The 21004-nt window shown below is 45.1% G+C and overlaps 2 protein-coding genes across 4 annotated transcripts in view; one reads left to right on the forward strand and one right to left on the reverse strand.

Moving 5' to 3' along the window:
- The window catches only part of CYSTM1 (cysteine rich transmembrane module containing 1), a 37248-nt gene extending 32557 nt beyond the window's left edge, over nt 1–4691 (forward strand). For all 3 annotated transcript variants that reach the window (XM_081206708.1, XM_081206709.1, XM_081206710.1), the window contains exon 3: nt 4106–4691. In XM_081206708.1, coding sequence (XP_081062834.1) covers nt 4106–4212 — 107 coding nt within the window. In that variant the 3' untranslated portion in view covers nt 4213–4691. The remainder of the gene's footprint in view (nt 1–4105) is intronic.
- A 4676-nt stretch (nt 4692–9367) lies between these two features.
- Nucleotides 9368–21004, reverse strand: part of PFDN1 (prefoldin subunit 1) — a 28207-nt gene continuing 16570 nt past the window's right edge. The window contains exon 4 of the mRNA XM_081206684.1: nt 9368–9628. Coding sequence (XP_081062810.1) covers nt 9545–9628 — 84 coding nt within the window. The 3' untranslated portion in view covers nt 9368–9544. The remainder of the gene's footprint in view (nt 9629–21004) is intronic.

The raw sequence follows: 21004 nt of genomic DNA on the forward strand, positions 1-21004 counted from the left end.
CCACCTGCCCATCTCTCTGTCCATTGCCGCGCCAGATTTACCTCAGTGTGCTGGCAGCGAGGCTTCAGATTGGCTGCAGGAGCTTCCTGCAGGCAATCCGAAGCCGCGCCAGCGTCAACACCCTCCCAGAAGCCGTGCCAGCATCGCGGAAGTCAGTGTGGCGAGGCGTCCACAGCGTGCGGGGACTGACCGAACGGGCAGCAGGGTCCGCGGGTTGGATTTACAAGCCAGGGGGGGCGCATCCAGCCCCCAGTCTTTAGTTTACCGACCCCTGGCCTAGGAGGGTAAAAAGTACTTTGCTCTTCACCTGGCACCCAAAGGATATTAAACATAGCTGCTGGGTGAGCTTTCTGTGATCTAGGAGCTGTCTTTGGAAAGACCCTCTCTGCCCAGGGGACCTGAAGGAGGGTATATGCTACATTAAATCCTTCAGATAACTGGTCCCAAGTTTAAAGATGTTGCACATCTTTAAAGATGCTGTGAAATAGCTTCCATTCACAGATGGGGAGAGAGAAGGGGGCTGAATATTCTTTCGCACACCCAAGGAGGACTGTGAGGAATGTCCTACAGTAACACTGAGGTGTCAGTGGCCGTGTGGGCAAGAAGCAATGGGGGTGTCGAGAATGGAGCCATTGTCGGGTCGGCTGATGCTGGAGCCTAGCAAAACAGTGTGTTCTCTGTGTGCAGACAAACATAAACGGCATTTGCTAGACTCTCCTCATCCATTCAGGCTAGCAACACAAAGCAAGGTCCAGATAGATTTCAAGACAAACCTGTTTGGTTAGTTTCAGCCTGCCCTGATCGAGATTGCCTTCCTCCAGGCATTTGCCAAATCCAAGAAGGCCCCACAAGGACAAAGGCAGAAATGTTTTTTGGGAAATGATCCTTAGCGCAAAAGGGTGATCAACACAGAGTAAAAAATCTAAGTGCAGGTAGTTTTATGTTAAATTGTTTATTATTTGTATTAGTTTTAGTGGAACTGTTTTTAAGAATACCCAGGTGCCTATCAGTTATACCAGCACCTTTTGCTTTCATTGGTTAGAATTCTGGAATGCAAGAGAAGGGTTACTTTCTGCTGTTTAATTGGGTAGAGTCATAGGCGCCGACTCCATGGGGCTTGAGGGGGCCCGAGCCCCCTCAAAAATTCGTTTGGGGGGGCTCAGCCCCCCCAATAATCTCGGGCGGCGGTGGGCGCATCCGCGGCTTTTATAGGGCGCCGGGCGCGCACCAGCTCGATAACGGGCACCGGCGCGGCGGGGGGCGCCGGGCCGGGGGAGGGGGGCGGCCGGCCTGTCTCCTTGGCAACCCCATTGAGCAGCGCCGGCTCCCCCAGGAGGGCCATCCCCCCGCGCCGCCGATCGCCAACACCGCCGACGCTGTGGCTGCCCGAGCCTGAGCCAAAGCCCGAGCCCGAGCCCCACCCAGAGCCCGAGCCAGAGCCCGAGCCCGAGCCCGCCAGTCAGTCAGGAAGGAAGGAGAAATGGGGAGGGAGACGAGGGAGGAAAATTGCGCGCAGGGTGAAGAAAGGAGAAGGGCGAACGAGACGAGCTTCCAACCCAAAAAAGGGCTGGAAGACTGGGAGGATGCAGGATCGGGAAAGAAAGCGACGCCTTCCCCGCCCGCGACGTCGCCCGCTTGTCATTGGCAGCGCAGCGGGCGCCCAGAGGGGCTGGGCACCGGCGCAGGGCCGCTCCGCAGCCGCGGAGGACAGCTGCGCGGCTAGCAAGGTGTGCCGCGTAGAGCGCGGCCCTTGTGTGGCCCGGTGGCCAGGCAAGCTCGGGCGGGGACCCCCATGCGAATCTAAGACGGGAGAAGAGGGCAGAGCAAAGGGGGTCCCTTCCCCAACCTCCGGCTCTGAGACTTCCCTGCGCCCCAGAAAAGCGAAAGGATTTTCTCTTCTTTTTTTTAATAAATATTTTATTAAGTTTTCAAATACAAAGTTAGAAACATACACTGAAGAAAAAAGTAAAAGAACAAGAAAAAGAAAAAAAGAAAAAGAAGAAAAGAAAACCAACCATTCAACACATTTTTTATATAACTAACTGGACTTCCTCGCATCTCCCTTACCCTGCATTCTTTATAATAAAGATATCAGCAAATTATTACCTTGTTTCGTACCTTATTTTGTACTTTTCAAATACTATACCTCTAAATTTAACATACTTTTCATCAGTTACTTATATCTTAAATTAAACATAGTATTACCTTAGATTTTGACCTTTTCTTACTTAAAATATAATTTCCTGTTTCCCAAATCTAATTGCTGAAGCTATAGTTTCCGAATCGTGTAAATTTTTAACATTCATACAACTTATATTGTTTTTGTAAATAGTCCTTAAATTTTTTCCAGTCCTCTTCCGTTGTTTCTTCTCCCAAATCTCGGATTCTGCCAGTCATTTCAGCCAGTTCCATGTAGTCCATCAATTGCATCTGCCACTCTTCCAGTGTGGGCAAATCTTGTGTCTTCCAATATTTTGCGATAAGTATTCTTGCTGCTGTAGTTGCATACATAAAGAAAGTTCTATCCTTCTTTAACACTTTCTGGCCAACAATGCCCAAGAGGAAGGCCTCTGGTTTCTTGGGAAAGGTATACTTAAATACCTTTTTTAACTCATTATAGATCATTTCCCAGAAGGCCTTCACTTTTGGAAAAGTCCACCAGAGGCGAAAGAATGTCCCTTCAGCCTCCTTACATTTCCAACATTTATTATCAGACAGGTGATATATTTTTGCAAGCTTGACTGGGGTCATGTACCACCTATAAATCATTTTCATAATATTTTCCTTCAAGGCATTACATGCCGTGAATTTCATTCCGGTGGTCCATAACCTTTCCCAGTCCTCAAACATGATGTTATACCCAATATCCTGAGCCCATTTTATCATGGCTGATTTGACTGTCTCATCCTGAGTGATTTTCTCTTCAACCTGCCCTCCATCCTCTTGCAGAAAACTCTTTGCCTGCCCTGCCCGTATCTCGTTTTTGCTTTTTAATTCCACACACGCACCCTTCGGACTTCGTGGCAATCGGGCGCGCGGGTGCGTTTCCTAAGAGAGTGAGGACCCCCGCCTCCTCCCCACCTGCTCCCTCGCCAGCCAGCCAGCCGCGCGCCCTAGCCGGAGAGCCCCGGCCGTCCCCGTCGCGCAATCGGCTGGATCTCCCTTCAGCAGGCCGTGCTCACAACTCGGCCCAGGGACCCCCAGCAGCGGATCTCCGGCTCAGCTGAAGAATCCGGCAACAAGCCCCCTCCTCCCCAATCGCTCCGCCGAAATACGCTCCAAAACCCCCCAGATAGGCCGCCGGCCGCCAAGTCTAGTGGCGCCCTGAGCGAGGGTCTCTCCCCAACACCGCCACCTCGAACTGCGTTCTCCCGGCTACCCGAGCGAACCAGCGGCAGGACCCCGGTATGGGCCCCCCCAATATTTTTTATAAGTCGGCGCCCCTGGGTAGAGTACCACCTTTCTAGGGATGTGGGTGGTGCTGTGGTCTAAACCACAGAGCCTTGGGCTTGCTGATCAGAAGGTTGGTGGTTTGAATCCCCGCGACAGGGTGAGCTCCCATTATTCGGTCCCTGCTCCTGCCCACCTAGCAGTTCAAGAGCACATCAAAGTTCAAGTAGATAAATAGGTACCACTCCGGCGGGAAGGTACACCGTGTTTCCTTGCGCTGCTCTGGTTCACCAGAAGTGGCTTAGTCATGCTGGCCACATGACCCAGAAGCTGTCTGTGGACAAACAGCCTATAGAGTGAGATGAGTACTCAACCCCAGAGTTGTCCGTGACTGGACCTAATGGTCAGGGGTACCTTTACCCTTCTACATTAGTAAAGGAGTGAGATGCTTAATTTTCTTTAAATGTGCAAGATGAACATTCAAGAACCTTCCAGGCTTCTCTGTGTATATATCTCTCTCCACGTTACCTGCAAGCAGCATGGCAAATTCATGTTGGGCAAAACTGAGTCCCACGACCCTCTGAGTATCATTAGCCATGGGAGAACAGTTGTGTAAATAAAGTCTTAAGTTGGCCACAGGCCTCTTCTTGCATTGTGGGTGATGTGTCACAACTGGGTGCAGCCCCTCTGACGTGTGTTTTTCTCTTCTTCCTAGTGTATGTTGTGGAAGAGCAGCGAAGGGATAACTCTGCCGAAAGTACCTGCCTGACAGCGTGTTGGACTGCGCTGTGCTGCTGCTGCCTTTGGGACATGCTGACCTGAGTGCCCTGAGAAGCCAAGCCTCAGTACCTCTGACTTGGGAGTGCTATGCATTCTTCTTCTTCTTCTTCTTCTCCTCCTCCTCCTCCTCCTCCTCCCCCCTCCTCTCCCTCTGATCTTCTCAACTGCTTTTTTAGTACTGTAATGAAAAATCTGCTTTGCACAGGCGACAGTAACACCTGCCTGCCTTAGAGATAGCACCGTGATGTTGGTTATGCACTTTTTAGTTATAGTGGAGGAAAACCTCCCTTTCCCCCCACGTCTTTATAGCATTGTTTCTACAACTTTGTGGTTCTTTAAAGAATGTGCTAAATATTTTTTTTGGCAAAAAGGCTTTTACTACAAATTATGTATTTATAATTTTTACCATTCTTAGAAATGGAATAATATGCAATAATTTAAGCCAATCATTGTTTGTTTTTCTTACTTGCTTTCATTTCTGGTTTAACAAATTGGGCTCAATAAAGATTTGGGTCCAGTAATACGAAGAGTATCGGTCAGTTTTTGTTATTGTGTGTGTGTTTAGAGGGCATCCAAAGATAGAAATTCCCAATAGCTGCCTGTTTGTTCCCCAAAAGCTCTTTTGGAAGCTAGCCTCTGCTTAAGCTGCTTCAGATGTATTTAACTGAATAGCAGGGCTACATACTGTGAAGAACTTAGCACCCTTTTCCTACCTTAAGCTTGCTGGAAAAATACTTGATAAGCTTGTGCTGAATCTACCAAAGGCTCAAGGAAGATTCCCTTCCTTTCTCCCAGTTTAAACTTCCTTGCCAAATACATTCTCAAGTCCAGTGGACCTTAAATGTTTTTGCTGTCAAGCTGCAATCTTGCAGATTCATTTTTCTAAGCCCACAAAAATTACTAGCCTGCAGAAAATGTTCCGAAGCCTGATGTGGGCTAGAGGAGGAGAGGGTGTCCTTCCCATGGCAACTGGCTTACCTTCTGTGCCAAGCAAAGGGAGGACAGCCCAACGTCCTCACCAGCATGCAGTTCCTCGTCACTTACGGCTATCAAGCAAGGACTTAAAGACAAGGTTGAGCTAAAGTGTGCCACCAGAATATATCATGCCTGCATGTAATATGTATTTGAAATAATCAGGGGTGGGGGTTGCTCAGCAATTTGGCATTGAAAGACTGTGCCTTTGAAATACATGGATACCTGAGAGTGGGCATTTTTCAAAACCTCATTTGGCAGGTAATGGAGCATCTAAATTAATTTAGCCTAGTAAGAAGAAAAAAATGAACTAGATTGTGGTGGCTTTGTCATACTGCTCAGTATGTTCTCAGATGTTTCCCAGGAATTTTTCAACTGCTACAGATGATGTTAGGAAAAGTGGCTGTAGCGTGGCCTAATCTTTTTTAGGCAAGGAGCAGGAATTAGAAACAGACTACTCACTATTGTAAATTCTTGGAATCGCATCGCAGCCAGTTTTATCTGCTTCATGCTTATACTCATGTTAAGCTGCTTTGTGGATCATAATATTAGCATGGAACAGTGGAATATGAATATTTAAAGCACCATAAATCTGTCGGACTTTCTGCTGAGAAGAGCAGCTAGAGGACAGTTGGGCAATGAAGTTACAGTAAGGTCCGTGGCTATTGGACAGACATTACTTTAGTCCTCGCCCAGGCGTGTGTGTGCCTTGCTTACCTGCTCCACCTGTGCCTTGTGTCAAATAGGCCACTGCAAAGGAAACCTTCAATATATTGTTTTCCAAAAGAAAACAAGGCTGCACAGAGTCCCTCAAATTTACCAAAGGTGGAAGAAATAAAATCTAAATTGGTGTGAACACTTGTGCGGTAAATACACCCCCATGGCTTTCTCACACAGAGCGAAAAAACATGGTGCCAACCTACAGCTCCCTCTTGGTTCTAGACAGATGGGTTTTTTTTAAAAAAAATACATTTAAATAATATTAAATTAAATTTTAATACAAACTTGGTTTTCAGAAGCACAAATGTTTTCTTTACCCTTCTAGGAAGCAAACTAAAAATATCTGAGCAGTTTTGCAGTCTCTCAGTCAATATTTCAGAAGGTGTAGATGTTGACTGGACAGCTAGAGAATGAGGAGCTTAGGAGAGTTTTAAGTACTAACTAGCCAAAAGTGCTGCTAACAGATAGCTGCCGCCAGAGGGAGCTAGCAATCTCTGAGATGGCAATCCAACACCAGCTGGTATCAGAGGCAAGCAAAAACTCCCATGGCGCCATTGCCAGGGATTCAGCAGGCTCTCCATTCGTTCTCCCGCTCCGGCCCAATCATGAACAGGAGCACAACACTTCAGCTTTTACTAGCCTCTTTTGAAATGAAAATTCCTCAGAAGCATTGTGCTGCATTTGATCTCAGAAAGAGGAACAAGGATAGGATTTTTTTTTAAAAAAATTACACAAGTGTTCCCAGAACCTGTTTGGAGCACCAAGAAGGGTTGACAACAGAGGAGGGCAACCAAAATGGTCAAAGGCCTGGAAACGATGCCTTATGAGGAACGGCTAAGGGAGCTGGGCATGTTTAGCCTGGAGAAGAGGAGGTTAAGGGGTGATATGATAGCCATGTTCAAATATATAAAAGGATGTCACATAGAGGAGGGAGAAAGGTTGTTTTCTGCTGCTCCAGAGAAGCGGACACGGAGCAATGGATCCAAACTACAAGAAAGAAGATTCCACCTAAACATTAGGAAGAACTTCCTGACAGTAAGAGCTGTTTGACAGTGGAATTTGCTGCCAAGGAGTGTGGTAGAGTCTCCTACTTTGGAGGTCTTTAAACAGAGGCTTGACAACCATATGTCAGGAGTGCTCTGATGGTGTTTCCTGCTTGGCAGGGGGTTGGACTCGATGGCACTTGTGGTCTCTTCCAACTCTATGATTCTATGGTTCATGCCTTCTGTGTGCACTAATACCTCATCACCAAGGCCTGATGCTCAGTAATGCACTTCCAGGTGTTCCCTTGTCTGCAGCAACTGAGCAAACGGATGGAGCCAGTCCTGTTCCACCGGTGCCTCCAACAAGCTTCTCTACCCAAAGTGTTGAAGGCCAGGAGCTTCTGTTATCACCTGTTGGCTACAACCCTCAAGGAAGGGCACAGATGGCACTATAGTGGACTCTTTAGAATTCAGTTATTGCAGAAGAATTTAATTAGATAATTCAGATATTGCAGAAGAATAATTTAAATTATTTTCCTATTCTGCTATGTCAAATATTATACATAAAGGCAATCCTCATTTTGCACGGAGGTTTGGTTCCGGGTCATTTGGTTCCGGGTCAGTGGAGTGTGTCATTACGCCCACAACACTCCCATGCCACCCTCTTCTGGGTCCAAAGATGTTGTTGAACTAAAACTCTCATAATCCCTAGCTAGCAGAACCAGTGGTCTGGGATGATGAGAGTTATAGTCCAACCATGTTTGGAAGAGACCAGCTGGTACAGGCTAGAGGGTTGTCTGAATAGGATTGTCAATGTTTACCTTGCCTAGACTTGGTAAGTACAGCCAGAATCTATTAACTGGATTAAAACTGGGTTTATACCAGAAGATGGCAGCATCAGATGTCTCTACACAGACAATATTTCTGTTTAGTGATCTGTTAGCAGCAGCCTGTAACTGGAGAAATTCTAGTTCCTTCAGAGAAGTAAGCAAAAGGCAGCTTGACTCGAGAACCTGAACCCCAGCAGGGAGACCGAAAGGGATCCAGATTACAGTAGCTCTTCCCAACGCACAACGGTCTGCCAACAGACCCCTCCCCTTTCCCCCTCAGCCCAACCTTTTGTTTAAAATCGATTCTACTCATGGCTTAATACTGCTATTCATACCTTCTGGAGGGCTGTGGAGAAGCATTGGGTGAAGGACAATTATGGGCTCACCTTGAGCTTGGAGTATTTTTCATGTTCTGACTATAACTTGGTTTCTTCCCAGAACAGACTAGATTTAGCATAATCCAATTTAAACTCTGAATACAGCCTGATACGCAATGGGTGTGGGTGGGTGGGTGGGTGGGTGTGGGTGTGGGTGTAAAAAATATGATGGTGCAGTACCCTAGGTAAGATTTTTGCCAGGGCCCGATAAGATTGTAACTGCTATACCTATTACTCAGAGCAGACCCACTGAAATTAATTAGTGTGACTAAGTTGGGCCAGTTAAGATCAACAGGTCTACTTAAAGTGAAACTTGAGCACAATCTTCCCATCTCCCCAGAAGTGAGGGCTCAGTGTCCCTGCCATTTACAGATGGAGAAATACTGTCCTCAACTGGTCTCTTCTGTGTTAATTCAAGCTTGGAGCAGGGGCATTTTCAATGGGGCACTGTCAACATGGATAAAACAGGAGCTGTTTCAGGTTAGGACAGCTAGGAGGCAGTATTTCTCTGGGTCACTGTCTCTCAGCCTAATCTACCCAAGTTGTTGTGAGGATAAAATGGGGGAAGCAGGCTTCATGGTACAGATATCTATCAGCCACAAGGTGGCAGCAGCATGACATCCACCTCTTACCCTTTAAGGGCTGCAAATGTTACAGAGTCCTGGTATATTTTTGGCAACGGTTTATGGGCGTCTTTCACAGCAACAAGCTGCTTGTTTGCCCACTGAAAGGGCACTCCGACTGCGCCATGCCAACTATGAACCACTCCCACCATCCTAATCGCCTCGACTGTGGAATCCATCCCCCCCTTCAAGCTTTGCCACACCAAAACATGATACTGTTGAAAGCCAAAATCCAGGCAGTGTACATCCAGTTCCCCCAGTTCCTATGTACTGCTTTTCCTAGTGTTCCTGGTCCCTAGACATTAACTGCCCTGCACACCTTTTTCTACAGGGAGAGGCAAGCGGAAAGGAAGAATCCTAGCACTCTGAACAGGAGTTCTGCTTCTATCTTCCCACAATCCCCCCCTCCCAGTGTAACCAGAATTAGGTTAATCCCAGATTGACTGGCATAAGCATGGCATTCAGGAGCACAAACAAAACACCAGTTCCTTTCCGCAAAGAACTGGTGCTTATTGCTGATGGTGCAGAACAGACCAGGGCTGACCAGGCCTTATTCTTGAACTACAGCTTGGTTTTCAACAGAAAAATTTGTGGGAAGTTGAAACTAGAATAATGCAGATGCGGGACAACAGAAGAGGCGTCTGAAAAATGTCCATGTTAACAGAGAACCCAGGACAGGTCGGGCAACCACATTATATAACACAGAAAGGATTTACTGGTGCACCAAAATACAGGGAGGGTTTGACATGACATAACTCAAGCTCCTTGTGTCTTCAACAGGTAGTTCTATATTGCAAGGTTTCAAACATGCTTGGCTTCCAACTGTTCAGTCCAAAGGTAAGGGGCAGGCAGTGGTGGGGATGAAACCCTCAGTGTGCTCTTCTAGCCATCAGCATTTCCCGGATGTTATCTTCAGCTTCCTTCACACTCCGCTCCAGGTACGACTTTCTCTGCTGAAAGGCACAAAAGCAACAGCAAAGAGTTGTCTTCCATCAAGCTCCACTCAGAGTAGACCTGAACCTTAGCTACTCATGTCCATCAACATCAGTGGGCCAACTATCAACTAGCACAGATTGAACAGAACCCCTAAAAAGAACCATACTGAAAAGGTTAGAGGAATTTAGATGTCTTTAAAAGAGGGTTAGAGAAAATTGTGGAGGATAAAGGTATTCTCCTTAGACAAGACGGATCATGGCTACTAGACACAAGGGCTATGGCTCTGCCTAGAGATGGGGTTTCACCACTTCCTCTTCCTGACAAAGGAAACGAGGGCTGTACTGCTCTGCCCCCATGCCCCCCCTTGCTCCAGACAGCAGGGTGCAAGCCTAGCTTTAGGCTCCCCCCTCCTCTTTGCAGGTACTCATGGGCACCTAACTAATGGCAGGTGAGGAACACCTTGTTTTTAAGCCGGGAAAGAGGCAAATGCCAGCACAACCCAAAACTGAGGAATGTTGCTTGCAAAAGTATGTCAGCCATTCCTCTAGGCAGACAAACCTCTGATATCTAGTTTTCAATATGAGTTTTACTCAAGACAGAAGAGCAATATAATTTTCAATCCAATGTTTTATTTAATTGAAGACACAGGCTGAACACTTAGTAAATGACCATGTTTCTAAGCTGAATGATTTTCAATACCTTTGTCGGGAAATCCTGACTAAAACATCCTTAAAGAGGTATTACAAATGAGTTTTAAAAGGGCCTGGTTGAAACATCCACCAAATATTTCTGCTCTGGGAACTGGGGACAAGGTAGATGGTTTGCACAGATCTATACGCATCACTGCAAACTTCTGTGCTAGCACAGCCAGCGCTGACTCACCACAGTGGCGGCTCTGATGCAGACTGTGTCATACAGCAGGAGTACTTGAGGCGGGAAAGAGGGGTGACAAGAAAAGAATGGAGCTTAAGCCCCTTTAATTCCTTCTTATTGCTTTCCAAATGAAGGGGAAGTGTTCTTTTATTTAAAAAACAAACAATCCTGGGGAAAAACCAGAGGAACCCCAGAACTCTCTTCCACCCTCATTTCTGCCCTGCCAGCAAGAGTGCAAGGGGGTGCTGGCTAAGGCAGGTAGGACCACCGCTCACCCCCATCGCAAGCCCTTACAACTGCAGCCACAAAACTCAAACCAGTAAGAGGACGCAATATCAAAATAAGCAAAAGGCATGCGCACATTAAAAAGTCTTCACCTGGTGCTGGAAAGATAAATGAGTTGATGCCAAGCAAGCCTCTCTAGGGAGGGCATTTCAAAGACGAGCTGCCACCATGGTGCTTTGCCAGCTCTACTCTCTTGTTTGCCTGCCGTTTCTCTCAAAAAGCCCAAAGACCAGAAAGGTATGTTGACTTTCCAGTAAGATAGAAGGCCTAGTGGGAATGGGGTGGGTGGGTGGGTGGGTGGCGGTTAGACTCATACATGGATGAGAGAAAGTAGTGCACATGTAGAACGATTCCCTTTTCATGGGTGGAACTAGTACACTTGTCCCCACAGTCACTGTTAATAACTTTCCAACAAAAAGTGAAGCCATTTCCCCAGCAGGCACACCACCCAGAAAAGGGCTCATATATGCCAAGGAATGCTGGAATGGCCGCATCATCGTTCCCATCCAGATTCCCCAGGTGGGATTCAGCCTATGCCAGTTATCTCTCTAGTGGCTCTGAAGGCCTGGGCCAGTTAGGTGCCCCAGCTACCAGCTTCCTTCGAGAGTCTAGTATGATTACCAGCTCCAATGTCGGATCACCAGGACAAAAATGGGCCATCACCGCAAAGCAGGAAACACTTTCTAGCTTTATACTATTTGTTTCCACCTGACCACATGGCAGCAAGAATAAAAAGTTTACAAACCTGTACCATGCAGGTTCAGGGTGGTATACAAAATAATAATTAATAATAACAACAACAATAATAATAACAATAATAATGCAGAAGGCACCAGAAGTGTAGGAAGTGGGAAAGTAGAAAACTTCTTAACTCTCATGAACAAAGCTTTTCAAATGGCAATCATCATCCATGAGAACAAAGAAAAAAATTGATTTTTCAGAAGTAAGTGTACAACATTCTGGCTCAACATACTTATCAGAAGGACAGTGATCTATATTAATGCCACACAGAGAGCCTGCTCAAGAAAGCAAGTTCACCTGGCAGCTGTGCATGGGGAGCTAATCATTCCAAGTCTGACAAATATTTCTCTCTAATGAATCAACACAGTGGGAATGTCTGGCTGCTCTTTGTCCTCTGAGAAATCAAATCAATTGCAAAAAGGTAGCAGAATTTTCAGTGTAACCACCATCTTACCATCCAGAATGGATTTCTCAACCTCCAGTACATTGGCGGAAGAAAAAGCCGCTTGCCTGGTTCGGCCACTGCTGACTCTCCCACATTCTCTGCCAAGGCCTTAATGGTCTATGGCTGAGTCAGCCCTGCACAACTTTTGACCAAACTGAAGATGTCCCAGCCAAGAGCCCCCGATGGGCTCACAACTTGTGCAGGTCCTTAATCGAGCAACCTGCTGTTATCCACCCACCCACCTGGCTTTTGGCTCCCAGCATTTCTTCAAAGCAATTTTTCTAGCAAAATCTGTAAATAGCTGCCATTCAAACAGGTATCCAGAAAAGAGATCAAGGCAACAGTCACCCTGCAGGAATTCCACAACCACACAGGAACCCGTGAGTCAGACTCCACAATGACTGACTTATGAAAACTAAGCATACAATTTCCTGATCAGCGTCTGCCTTGCATAGAAGAGAGATTATACAGCTACTTACTATATGTGGGAATAGGTAGGTGAGTGGCTAGCTGAACTCCTGATTCTGGCTCAGGTATAGGATGCAACATTGAGTTGTTCACAGGGCTATTGCAAATATGAATCAAATTATTACAATCTTGGCAGTTAAGTGCTACATTGGCTCATGGCCAATCCGTCTGATTGAAGCTTTTGCCGCAATATCTCTGAGGATTAGATGTTAAGACACTGTAAGAAATGTGTTCCATTTATTCCCTAAAACTAACTTCCCAGTTTTCGGCAGCCCATGCTAACAAAGGCTGATGGAAGCTGAAACCTCTGAAGGGCAACATATCGGAGAAGGCTGGTTTGTGAAGTCTGCTATCCTTACAGAGCTGGCAATCTGAACAAACTAGCCAGTTTCAGTCACAGGCTCCAAGCAGCAGCAGCAGCAGAATGCTGCTATGTCTGGACCAAAGGGGACAGACAGATCAGCATCCCTGCATCTACAGAGCTAAATGGCAAGGTCAGCTTCCTTTTCTGAAGATGCTCTTCTCAAGCACTGGCATCACATTTTGAAGTGTCAGCCTGTTAGATGCTCATAATCAGATGCCTTCATTCACGAAGGCTTGGAATCCTTGGGTATGATACAATTGCCTTGAATTAAAACCCCTGATGTCAAGTGTCTTGTGACACAGTCTCAAAAAAATGTCTGGCCTGGAGTTTATGAATCTCTAAAGTTAACACTTCTCATTTTTTACATTCTTTTGACACTGTGTGTGAACACTCTTAGGGAAAGTGATAATCATATCTCGAGACACAGCAGGGCACTCTCGCTTCTCTGGAGAGTACTCCTCTCTCCAGCCCCAAGGGGGGGGGGCTCCTATCCCACAGGGAGGTGTCAGACAGGAGCAATGTGAAGTTACTATGGTTCTACTGAGTTTCTGGAGCTGCCGCCATCACTGGAATGCTTAAAATTGCCCACATAGTTCTCAGCTGAATGGAAAGATGTAACCATCTGAGGGCAACGAAGTCAAATATTTTTAACTATCCTATGATCCGTGAAGTTTATCTTATGTATTTAGAAAATTTACAATCTGCTTTTATATCAAAAGATTTTCAATGCAGACAACAAGCAAGCAAGCAATGATATAATCACACTCCAAGTGAGAAGTCTTGAAGGCTTTGTCTCTTAAACTAATCTAACTGAACTCAAAGGAAGTAAGTGACCCTGTAAACTCATCTAAGAGCAAACAAAATATGCTGTTACACATCCAGATTTAATATATATACCATTCACAGAACTCCTCTATTTAAGGCCAAAGAATCACACCTATCTTCTGTCACCCATCTATAGCAATAGTCCACATGCCCATTCCTCTCCTTCCAAAGTTACTCAATCCAATATGCCCAGCTTGATTCATGTACCTCTCTAAAGAAAAGCTGCATCCAGGACAGGGCAAGGTCTCCAAAATTTGAGCAGCATCAGTTCAAAATAAATCAGAGATGAATCCACCTAGATTTCCTCATATTCCAGACTCTGGCCAAGTTGTCTGTGTTACAAGGCATATAAATAAGCAACTTAAGATAGACAGATACTATCAAGTTACTTATTTGTCTAGTAATTTAACTGGAGCATTGAAAATCCATTCAAATAAAAACACTGGATGCAACAGATCACAAACCAAATAAAAATGGAAAACAAATTGTACACCACCACCAGGAGCAAAGAGGACAAGACGAGTCCACCTGCTGTTAACAGGTACATACAGTACACCGGAAGGCCCAACCTCAATGACTGAAAATCACAGGCAACTAGTAATACCCGGTTAAAGGTGGACATAGAAACCCACACAGCACGCTTACGTATCTTTTGCAGTGCAGTGAATTGCCAAAAACTGCTGAGGTGCCAGAATCCTTACAAGGTGGACTGTATTTCCCTACTTGCAACACAGGCGGCTGCCGTGCGTGTCTGGCAACTGAGTACAACATGTAACCTGACCCAGAAGTCTAGCACAGCTTTGAACACCCTCTTGTCATGGACAGTGGAATATAAAAAGAAAGAAATCAGACTGTCAACCCCAGTTGGGTGCCAGATAAAGATCAGCAGTGCACTGAGGTCCAGCTCCAAGGGTCTTCTGGCGGTTCCCTCCCTGTGAGAAGTGGGTTACAGGGAACCAGGCAGAGGGCCTTTTCGGTAGTGGCGCCCGCCCTGTGGAATGCCCTCCCACCAGATGTCAAGGAAATAAACAACTATCTGACTTTTAGAAGACATCTGAAGGCAGCCCTGTTTAGGGAAGTTTTTAATGTCTGGGGTTTTATTGCTTTTTATTTTTATTATTATCATTATCATCATCATCATCATCATTAATTCTGTTGGTAGCCACCTAGAGTGGCTGGGGAAACCCAGCCAGATGGGTAGGGTATAAATAATAAATTATTACTATTACTACTACTACTACTACTACTACTACTACTACTACTACTACACGTGTCACTACTACTGGTTATCCGCCCCCCGCCCTTGGACTACTGCAATGAGTTCCATGTGGGGCTATCTTTGAAGGTGACTCAGAAACTACAAGTAATCCAGAATGCGGCAGCTAGACTGTTGTCTGGGAATGACTGCCGACACCAGGGGTCAGCAAATGTTTTCAGCAGGGGGCCGGTCCATTGTCCCTCAAACCTTGTGTGGGGCCGGACTATATTTTGAAAAAAGAAGAACGAATTCCTTTGCCCCACAAATAACCCAGAGATGCATTTTAATATAAAAAAACACATTCTACTCATGTAAAAACATGCTGATTCCCGGACCATCCGCGGGCTGGATTTAGAAGGTGATCGGGCTGAATCCGGCCCCCAGGCCTTAGTTTGCCTATCCATGGCTGAGACCATATAACACCGGTGCTAAAGGATCTACATTGGCTCCAATACATTTCTGAGCACAATTCAATGTGTTGGTGCTGACCTTTAAAGCCCTAAACAGCCTCAGCCCAGTATACCTGAAGGAGCATCTCCACCCCCATTGCTCAGCCCAGAAACTGAGGTCCAGCTCCAAAGACCTTCTGGCAGTTCCCACACTGCAAGAAGCAAAGCTACAGGGAACCAGGCAGAGGGCCTTCTTGGCAGTGGCAGGCCTTGGCCTAGGGAACACCCTCCCAATCAGATGTCAAGGAGATAAATAACACTGCAACAAGTAACTATGCAACTTTCAGAAGACACCTGAAGGCAGCCCTGTATCAGGAAGTTTTAAATGTTTGATGTTTTTATATGTGTTGGAAGCCATCAAGAGTAGCTGGGGAAACCCAGCCAGATGGGTGGGGCATAAATAAAACAGCAGCAGCAGCTTAAAAAAAAATCAGATACAATTCATGAGGGTTCAAGCTGTATAGACAGCTTGTGAAATTTTGTTTATGATCCTTGTTGAATACTGCTGGCCATTCCCAATGTGGCAAATAAAGAAAATTATTGCATCTCTGCCTATCACAAGTTCTGGAAAAATGCCTTTGAGAATTTCAGGCAGACAAGTGACAAGCTGGAATACAGCTGGGTCTCCCAGTGAAATTAATGTAAACAATGTAATGTAGTGTATAAAAAAATCAACTTGTCTATAAAATGGGCATGCTTTGCCCATCTGTCTGAAATATGGTAGGACTGGTGCATGGATGGTTGGCACAAAGGATGCAGGCAGCAGAAGAATGGATGAATGTCTCATCAAAATGGATGGGAAAACCAAAACAAATGAACTAATTCCAAATTACTTATTAAAAGGAAAAGGAAATGAAGCATTAAAATGAAGCAACTAAGCCATTTTCCCCCTTTCACATCTTTATTATCTGGATAATTAAGTCCCACTTATTCACATGCATAGCTTTATCTTGGTTTTTTGTCTCTTGGTGACACTAGTGAGTGTCTTCTCAACTTTTACATACTGGCAGGTGTAAACTAAAAGCTGTTTGCTATTAGAAACCATTTCTGACTGTAAAGGAAATCTTGCATTTTTCACATATCTGAAAGCAAGGTATCAACTACGGGTCAATAAAGAGCCCAGCCTTCCTGGCAAACACTTTTATGTGCCCGACAGTTATGTACAATAGACAAGGAAGGGCTCGCCCCATCTATTAACATTTAGCTGCAAGCGAAGTGAAAGGTGTGTAAAAATGAGAGGTGTGGGCCAGGCAGGAAGTTGTGACATCACAGGCACATACCTGAACACTAAGGTGTGTCTAGCTAGGATGAGTCAAAGCTTTGTCAGCTCTGTTCTAAGCAATGCTACACACTAGTCTGTTTAAACATGTCCTGCTCCTCCCAGAAGAGGCAAAAAAAATCTATTATTCTGGTTTTGCATAGCAAACCAAAGTGAGGAAGGAACAGCAAGGAATGTGTAGGGTGGGTCATCATACTTGAGATAAATGCAAATGAAATTAATTCTGTGAGTAGAGATTACTCGTGCAATGACTGTCAAAGTATGGCCTAGAGCAATGTTAAAAGACCTTGAGGGTGAGATATACGACTAGCAAGTGAGGCTCTGTAGAAAAATCACAGATGTAACTGTCCCAAGTGGAGATATCAGATGAGTTACTATCTCACTGCTCTGAAGTCAGGCAGCACAACGCATAAGACACCATCTCTAAAACCCACTATACAAGGTGGGCAAAAAGTGGAAAATAAATCCTCTATTTACTGGCAATCCTGATCCAATAGATGGAGACCAGGTCTAGGTGCAAAGTGATTTCAGCACAAATTCCAAAACCTATGCTCAAGACAGCCTAATCATCAACAAGGACACAGATACTTGGGAGTAGTTCTGCATTTCAAACATGCATTTTGAGTGGAAGGCACTTAGGACAACCCAGAAACATTCTGTTCAAAATGCCTGAATTTTGAAAACCAAGAAGCAGCAATGCAGATTTGGTGGGGCAGGGGAAGGAGGGTGCAAAAGTGCCAAAATATTGATTTATTTAAAGAGCCAAAATCCTTGATATGGCCTTGGCCTATACAGCATATATATTTCCAACTGTCAGCAAGCTGAGATACACTTTGCAGATGGGAAAGAAGAGGCACTTTGCCGCTGACACTGACCTGAGGGACATCCCTTCTAAAGTGCTCAGAACAGAACGAAGTTGGAAAAGCAAAGGGCAGAAAATCAAGAAACCAGAAAACTCCCATCACTCATTAGGAATATTATCATGATTGTGCAGCTGTGTCAACATTAGACAACCCAGATTAAAATACTGGTGGAAAGAAACAGGGGGAGAGGGGTGTTTTGCTATGGCGGGACTTTGGGAAGAGTCAGTTTTACTTGGCTCTATGGGAGTTGGCTTGTTTTAAAAGCCTTCTCCACTGGAAACTTACAAAAGGATGGAACTCTCACAAAGATAAAATTTATTTTCCAAAAACAGTATGTTGAGACAAAGGTGATTGAGAACAATCTTTTAAATCACCGATTTTGAAAGTAACACACTAAAATGTGCATACATTATTTTCGATTTAACGTATTCATATACTCAAGAAAACTACAGTAGAAAAGAGTGACAGACCAAAATAAAAACAGGTTCAGAAAGTATTTTAGAATGATACTGTAGCCTCTGTACATACAAAAGGCGGCTTTAAAAACCATGTGCAGGTGAGAGAAACCTGGTTGGGCAATGTATTTGTATTCAGAGCAGAGAGTTTCCTTATAACCCACTCTCAGCCCATAGAGCTATTATCATTTTGAAGGTATATCTAAATCCCGTGGCCCTTGGCAAGCTCTGCCCCATGGCACATGCCCATTCACCTTGCAACCTCTCCTCCAGTAGCGGCTGGTGGGGCAGGGCGGCTTCCCACCACTGCGGTCACGGGCAGTTTCCAAGAGGAAGAGGTGAGGCAGCAGGGAGGTGTTGGCACCAACCTCTCCATCGCCTCACCTTCCCTCCTGTCAGCAACCTGCCATGACCCCAGCACTGGGAAGCCAGGTAAGCAGCACACCTGGGCATTCCGCTAAAACTCTCCCACACTACTCCCCTTTGCAGCTGGAGCCAAGCAATCTGTCCCTGCTCCAGCAGCCATGCATTCATTGCTTCCCACCACTATGGAGAAAATTATCTGTCAGAATACTGGGACAGCATGTATCACAGGCTCACCCATGTCCTGCACAGCTTCTCTTAACTTGCAACTTCGGCAGGTCTGGTGGACTGATTAGAATAGCCCTCACTGTACAAACAGTTTCCTTAAAGCATGTTGAATGGGGGGGGGGGTTGAAGAGATGACAGGATCTTCTACTTGCCAAGGAGTAAAATATTAGTCATCACGGTAACAGGGAGAAGGTAAAAAAAATATGAAGATATCAAGCAGAATTGTGGAGAGTTCCCTGCTGCTTGAAGCATTTTGCCAAAACTAGATGCCTTTCTAAAATGAATGATTAGGTTTAAGCAGTATATCTAAATTTAACAACTGAATAATGAGATGAAACTCTGCACTTATTTGTTAAGGAAGAACCCACTTTAGATCACAAGCCCTCTAAAACCTACCAAGAGATGGCCCCCATAGGCTGGAACAGTATATCCCATTTATCAAGAATGCCAAACAGGCCTTCTCTCTCCCACTGCCCAGCCTCCCCCATCATATGGTAAATATAAATACAGCAAGTCGCAGTAGTAGAGAAATCCACCTTATAGCAGCCTCCCCCTTATTTGTTATTTTTAGCCACTTCGTCTGACAACGCCCAACAACTAAGCAGGCTGAGAATAGTAAGGGGGAGAGAAGGATTATCAAGTACTAACAGTGAAAACACACGGCCATAATCACTTCCTCCACTAAGGAGGAATGGGTGTTTTCCATGTCTTTACAGCATCAGAAAACTTGCTTTTTCTCAAATGCCACACTGAAACACTAAGCACTATCATGTACCACAATGAAATCAAATTATTCTTTCCTGAAAAAGTTTCTTCCAGCATTTTTAAGCAAAAAAAGTGGGCTGTTATCATTTTAGGATGCTTCCAAAACAGATCTCGCCCCACCTCCCCTCATGAACACTTAAAATATACTGTATTGGCCCGAATATAAACCACAACTTGTTTTCCAAATTCCAACCATGAAAAGTTAAAGTGCGGCTTAAATTCACAACCTTACAAAAACTGGCTTTTACGATATCGCTGCTAAAACAGACATACGGTAAAATGGAACAGGTGTGAGTGCCTGCGGAATGTGAAGGGAGCGGCTTATATTCGGGAATTGTCTTTTCCCCCCTTGAATTTTAAAGGTGCGGCTTATATTCGGGCCAATATGGTATCAAGAATATTCAATATTGTCAAGGCTGTGGGAGAGGCCCACATCATCAGCAGGAAAAATGCTTTCCACAGCTGCAAGCAGTTCTGAGGAAAGGGCCATGGGTCAGCCATATTCGTATATGGTGAAGGTTCCAGGCTTCGTCTCAGGGACAAAATACCTCAGGCAGTGGGACCTTGAAAGATGTCTGACCCAAGATCTCAGAGAGCTGCTGCCAGCTGAAGTGGACAATATTGGACAAGATGTATTAATTCCGTAGGAGTAGCTTCAGGGCTTCATTTGCACGCAGTGCCAAGCCAACTATGGCTTAGTGTGAACATGCAAGCATGCTGGTGCAATTAGTAAATCATGGCAGCCTTGCTTCTTCCCCACTTCTGCTGCCACCATGCTATGGAAGCTAAGCCTTGGTTTGGTTTAGCATTACAGCCCAACTCAAGCTCATGGTTTGTCTCCCCCAAGCAAATCACAAGTCAATTTCGTTTAGCTCAGCAAGCTCTCTGGAAGTTCAAAAAGTCAAGTACCATTTCCTACCACAAACAGAAGCTTAGCAGAAGCCACAATGTATTGAAGACTCATTATACAAAGCTAACTATAAAACCAGCCAAAAAAAGAGGAAACTTTGTTCAGAATGCTGACCCTGAATCCCAGTGCCAACTGTTCTAGCAATGAGCCTGTGGCCATCATCATGGAGAAATGACAGCTGTTATTTCCAAATGCATTTTTGAAAGAGGAACAAATATAGCTCTAATATGTCTGCCATTTTTCCTCTAGGGCATCTGACCTGCACTGGCCGCCAAGGCTGCCCTTAGCTGCCGAGTCAAGCAGACTTTGTCTTTATTTGATGAGACCTGACATTCAGCCCCAAATGTTATTAAAATGTTAGCTTGCTTCATATCATTAACACAGTTGTTCCTGAACGTATCTATTCCCTCCTTTCCATTAAAATAGCTAAAAATAGATGTTCAAAGACTAGGAAATTGCCAGAAGCTCTCTCTCACTACAAGTCCTTTTTATAAATACTGAACACCAAGAATATATTTGCCATGCCAATATTTTTGCCAAGGAAATGTTAAGCTGAACAACTCACTGATTTGAGTATGACTGAAAGCTCCGAAAGCTGAAACAATCCTAGGACAAGTTATCCAAAGGGTGTTTGGCATGTCTGCCTTTTCATATTCTTTTCTGCAGTGGATGAGATCTCTGCCCATTTCAGTAGCTGCTCCTAGACTGCTGCAGCTTGAGGATATGCAGGCACTACAAATTTGCCCACTGAGAGTGAGATGCTGGTGATCTCCATGTGACCAATTAGGGGGTTAATAAATGAAAACCATAAGCCTCTTGTTC

Source organism: Podarcis bocagei, assembly GCF_964188305.1.
Source record: "Podarcis bocagei genome assembly, chromosome: 8".
In the NCBI taxonomy this organism is placed as follows: domain Eukaryota; kingdom Metazoa; phylum Chordata; class Lepidosauria; order Squamata; family Lacertidae; genus Podarcis; species Podarcis bocagei.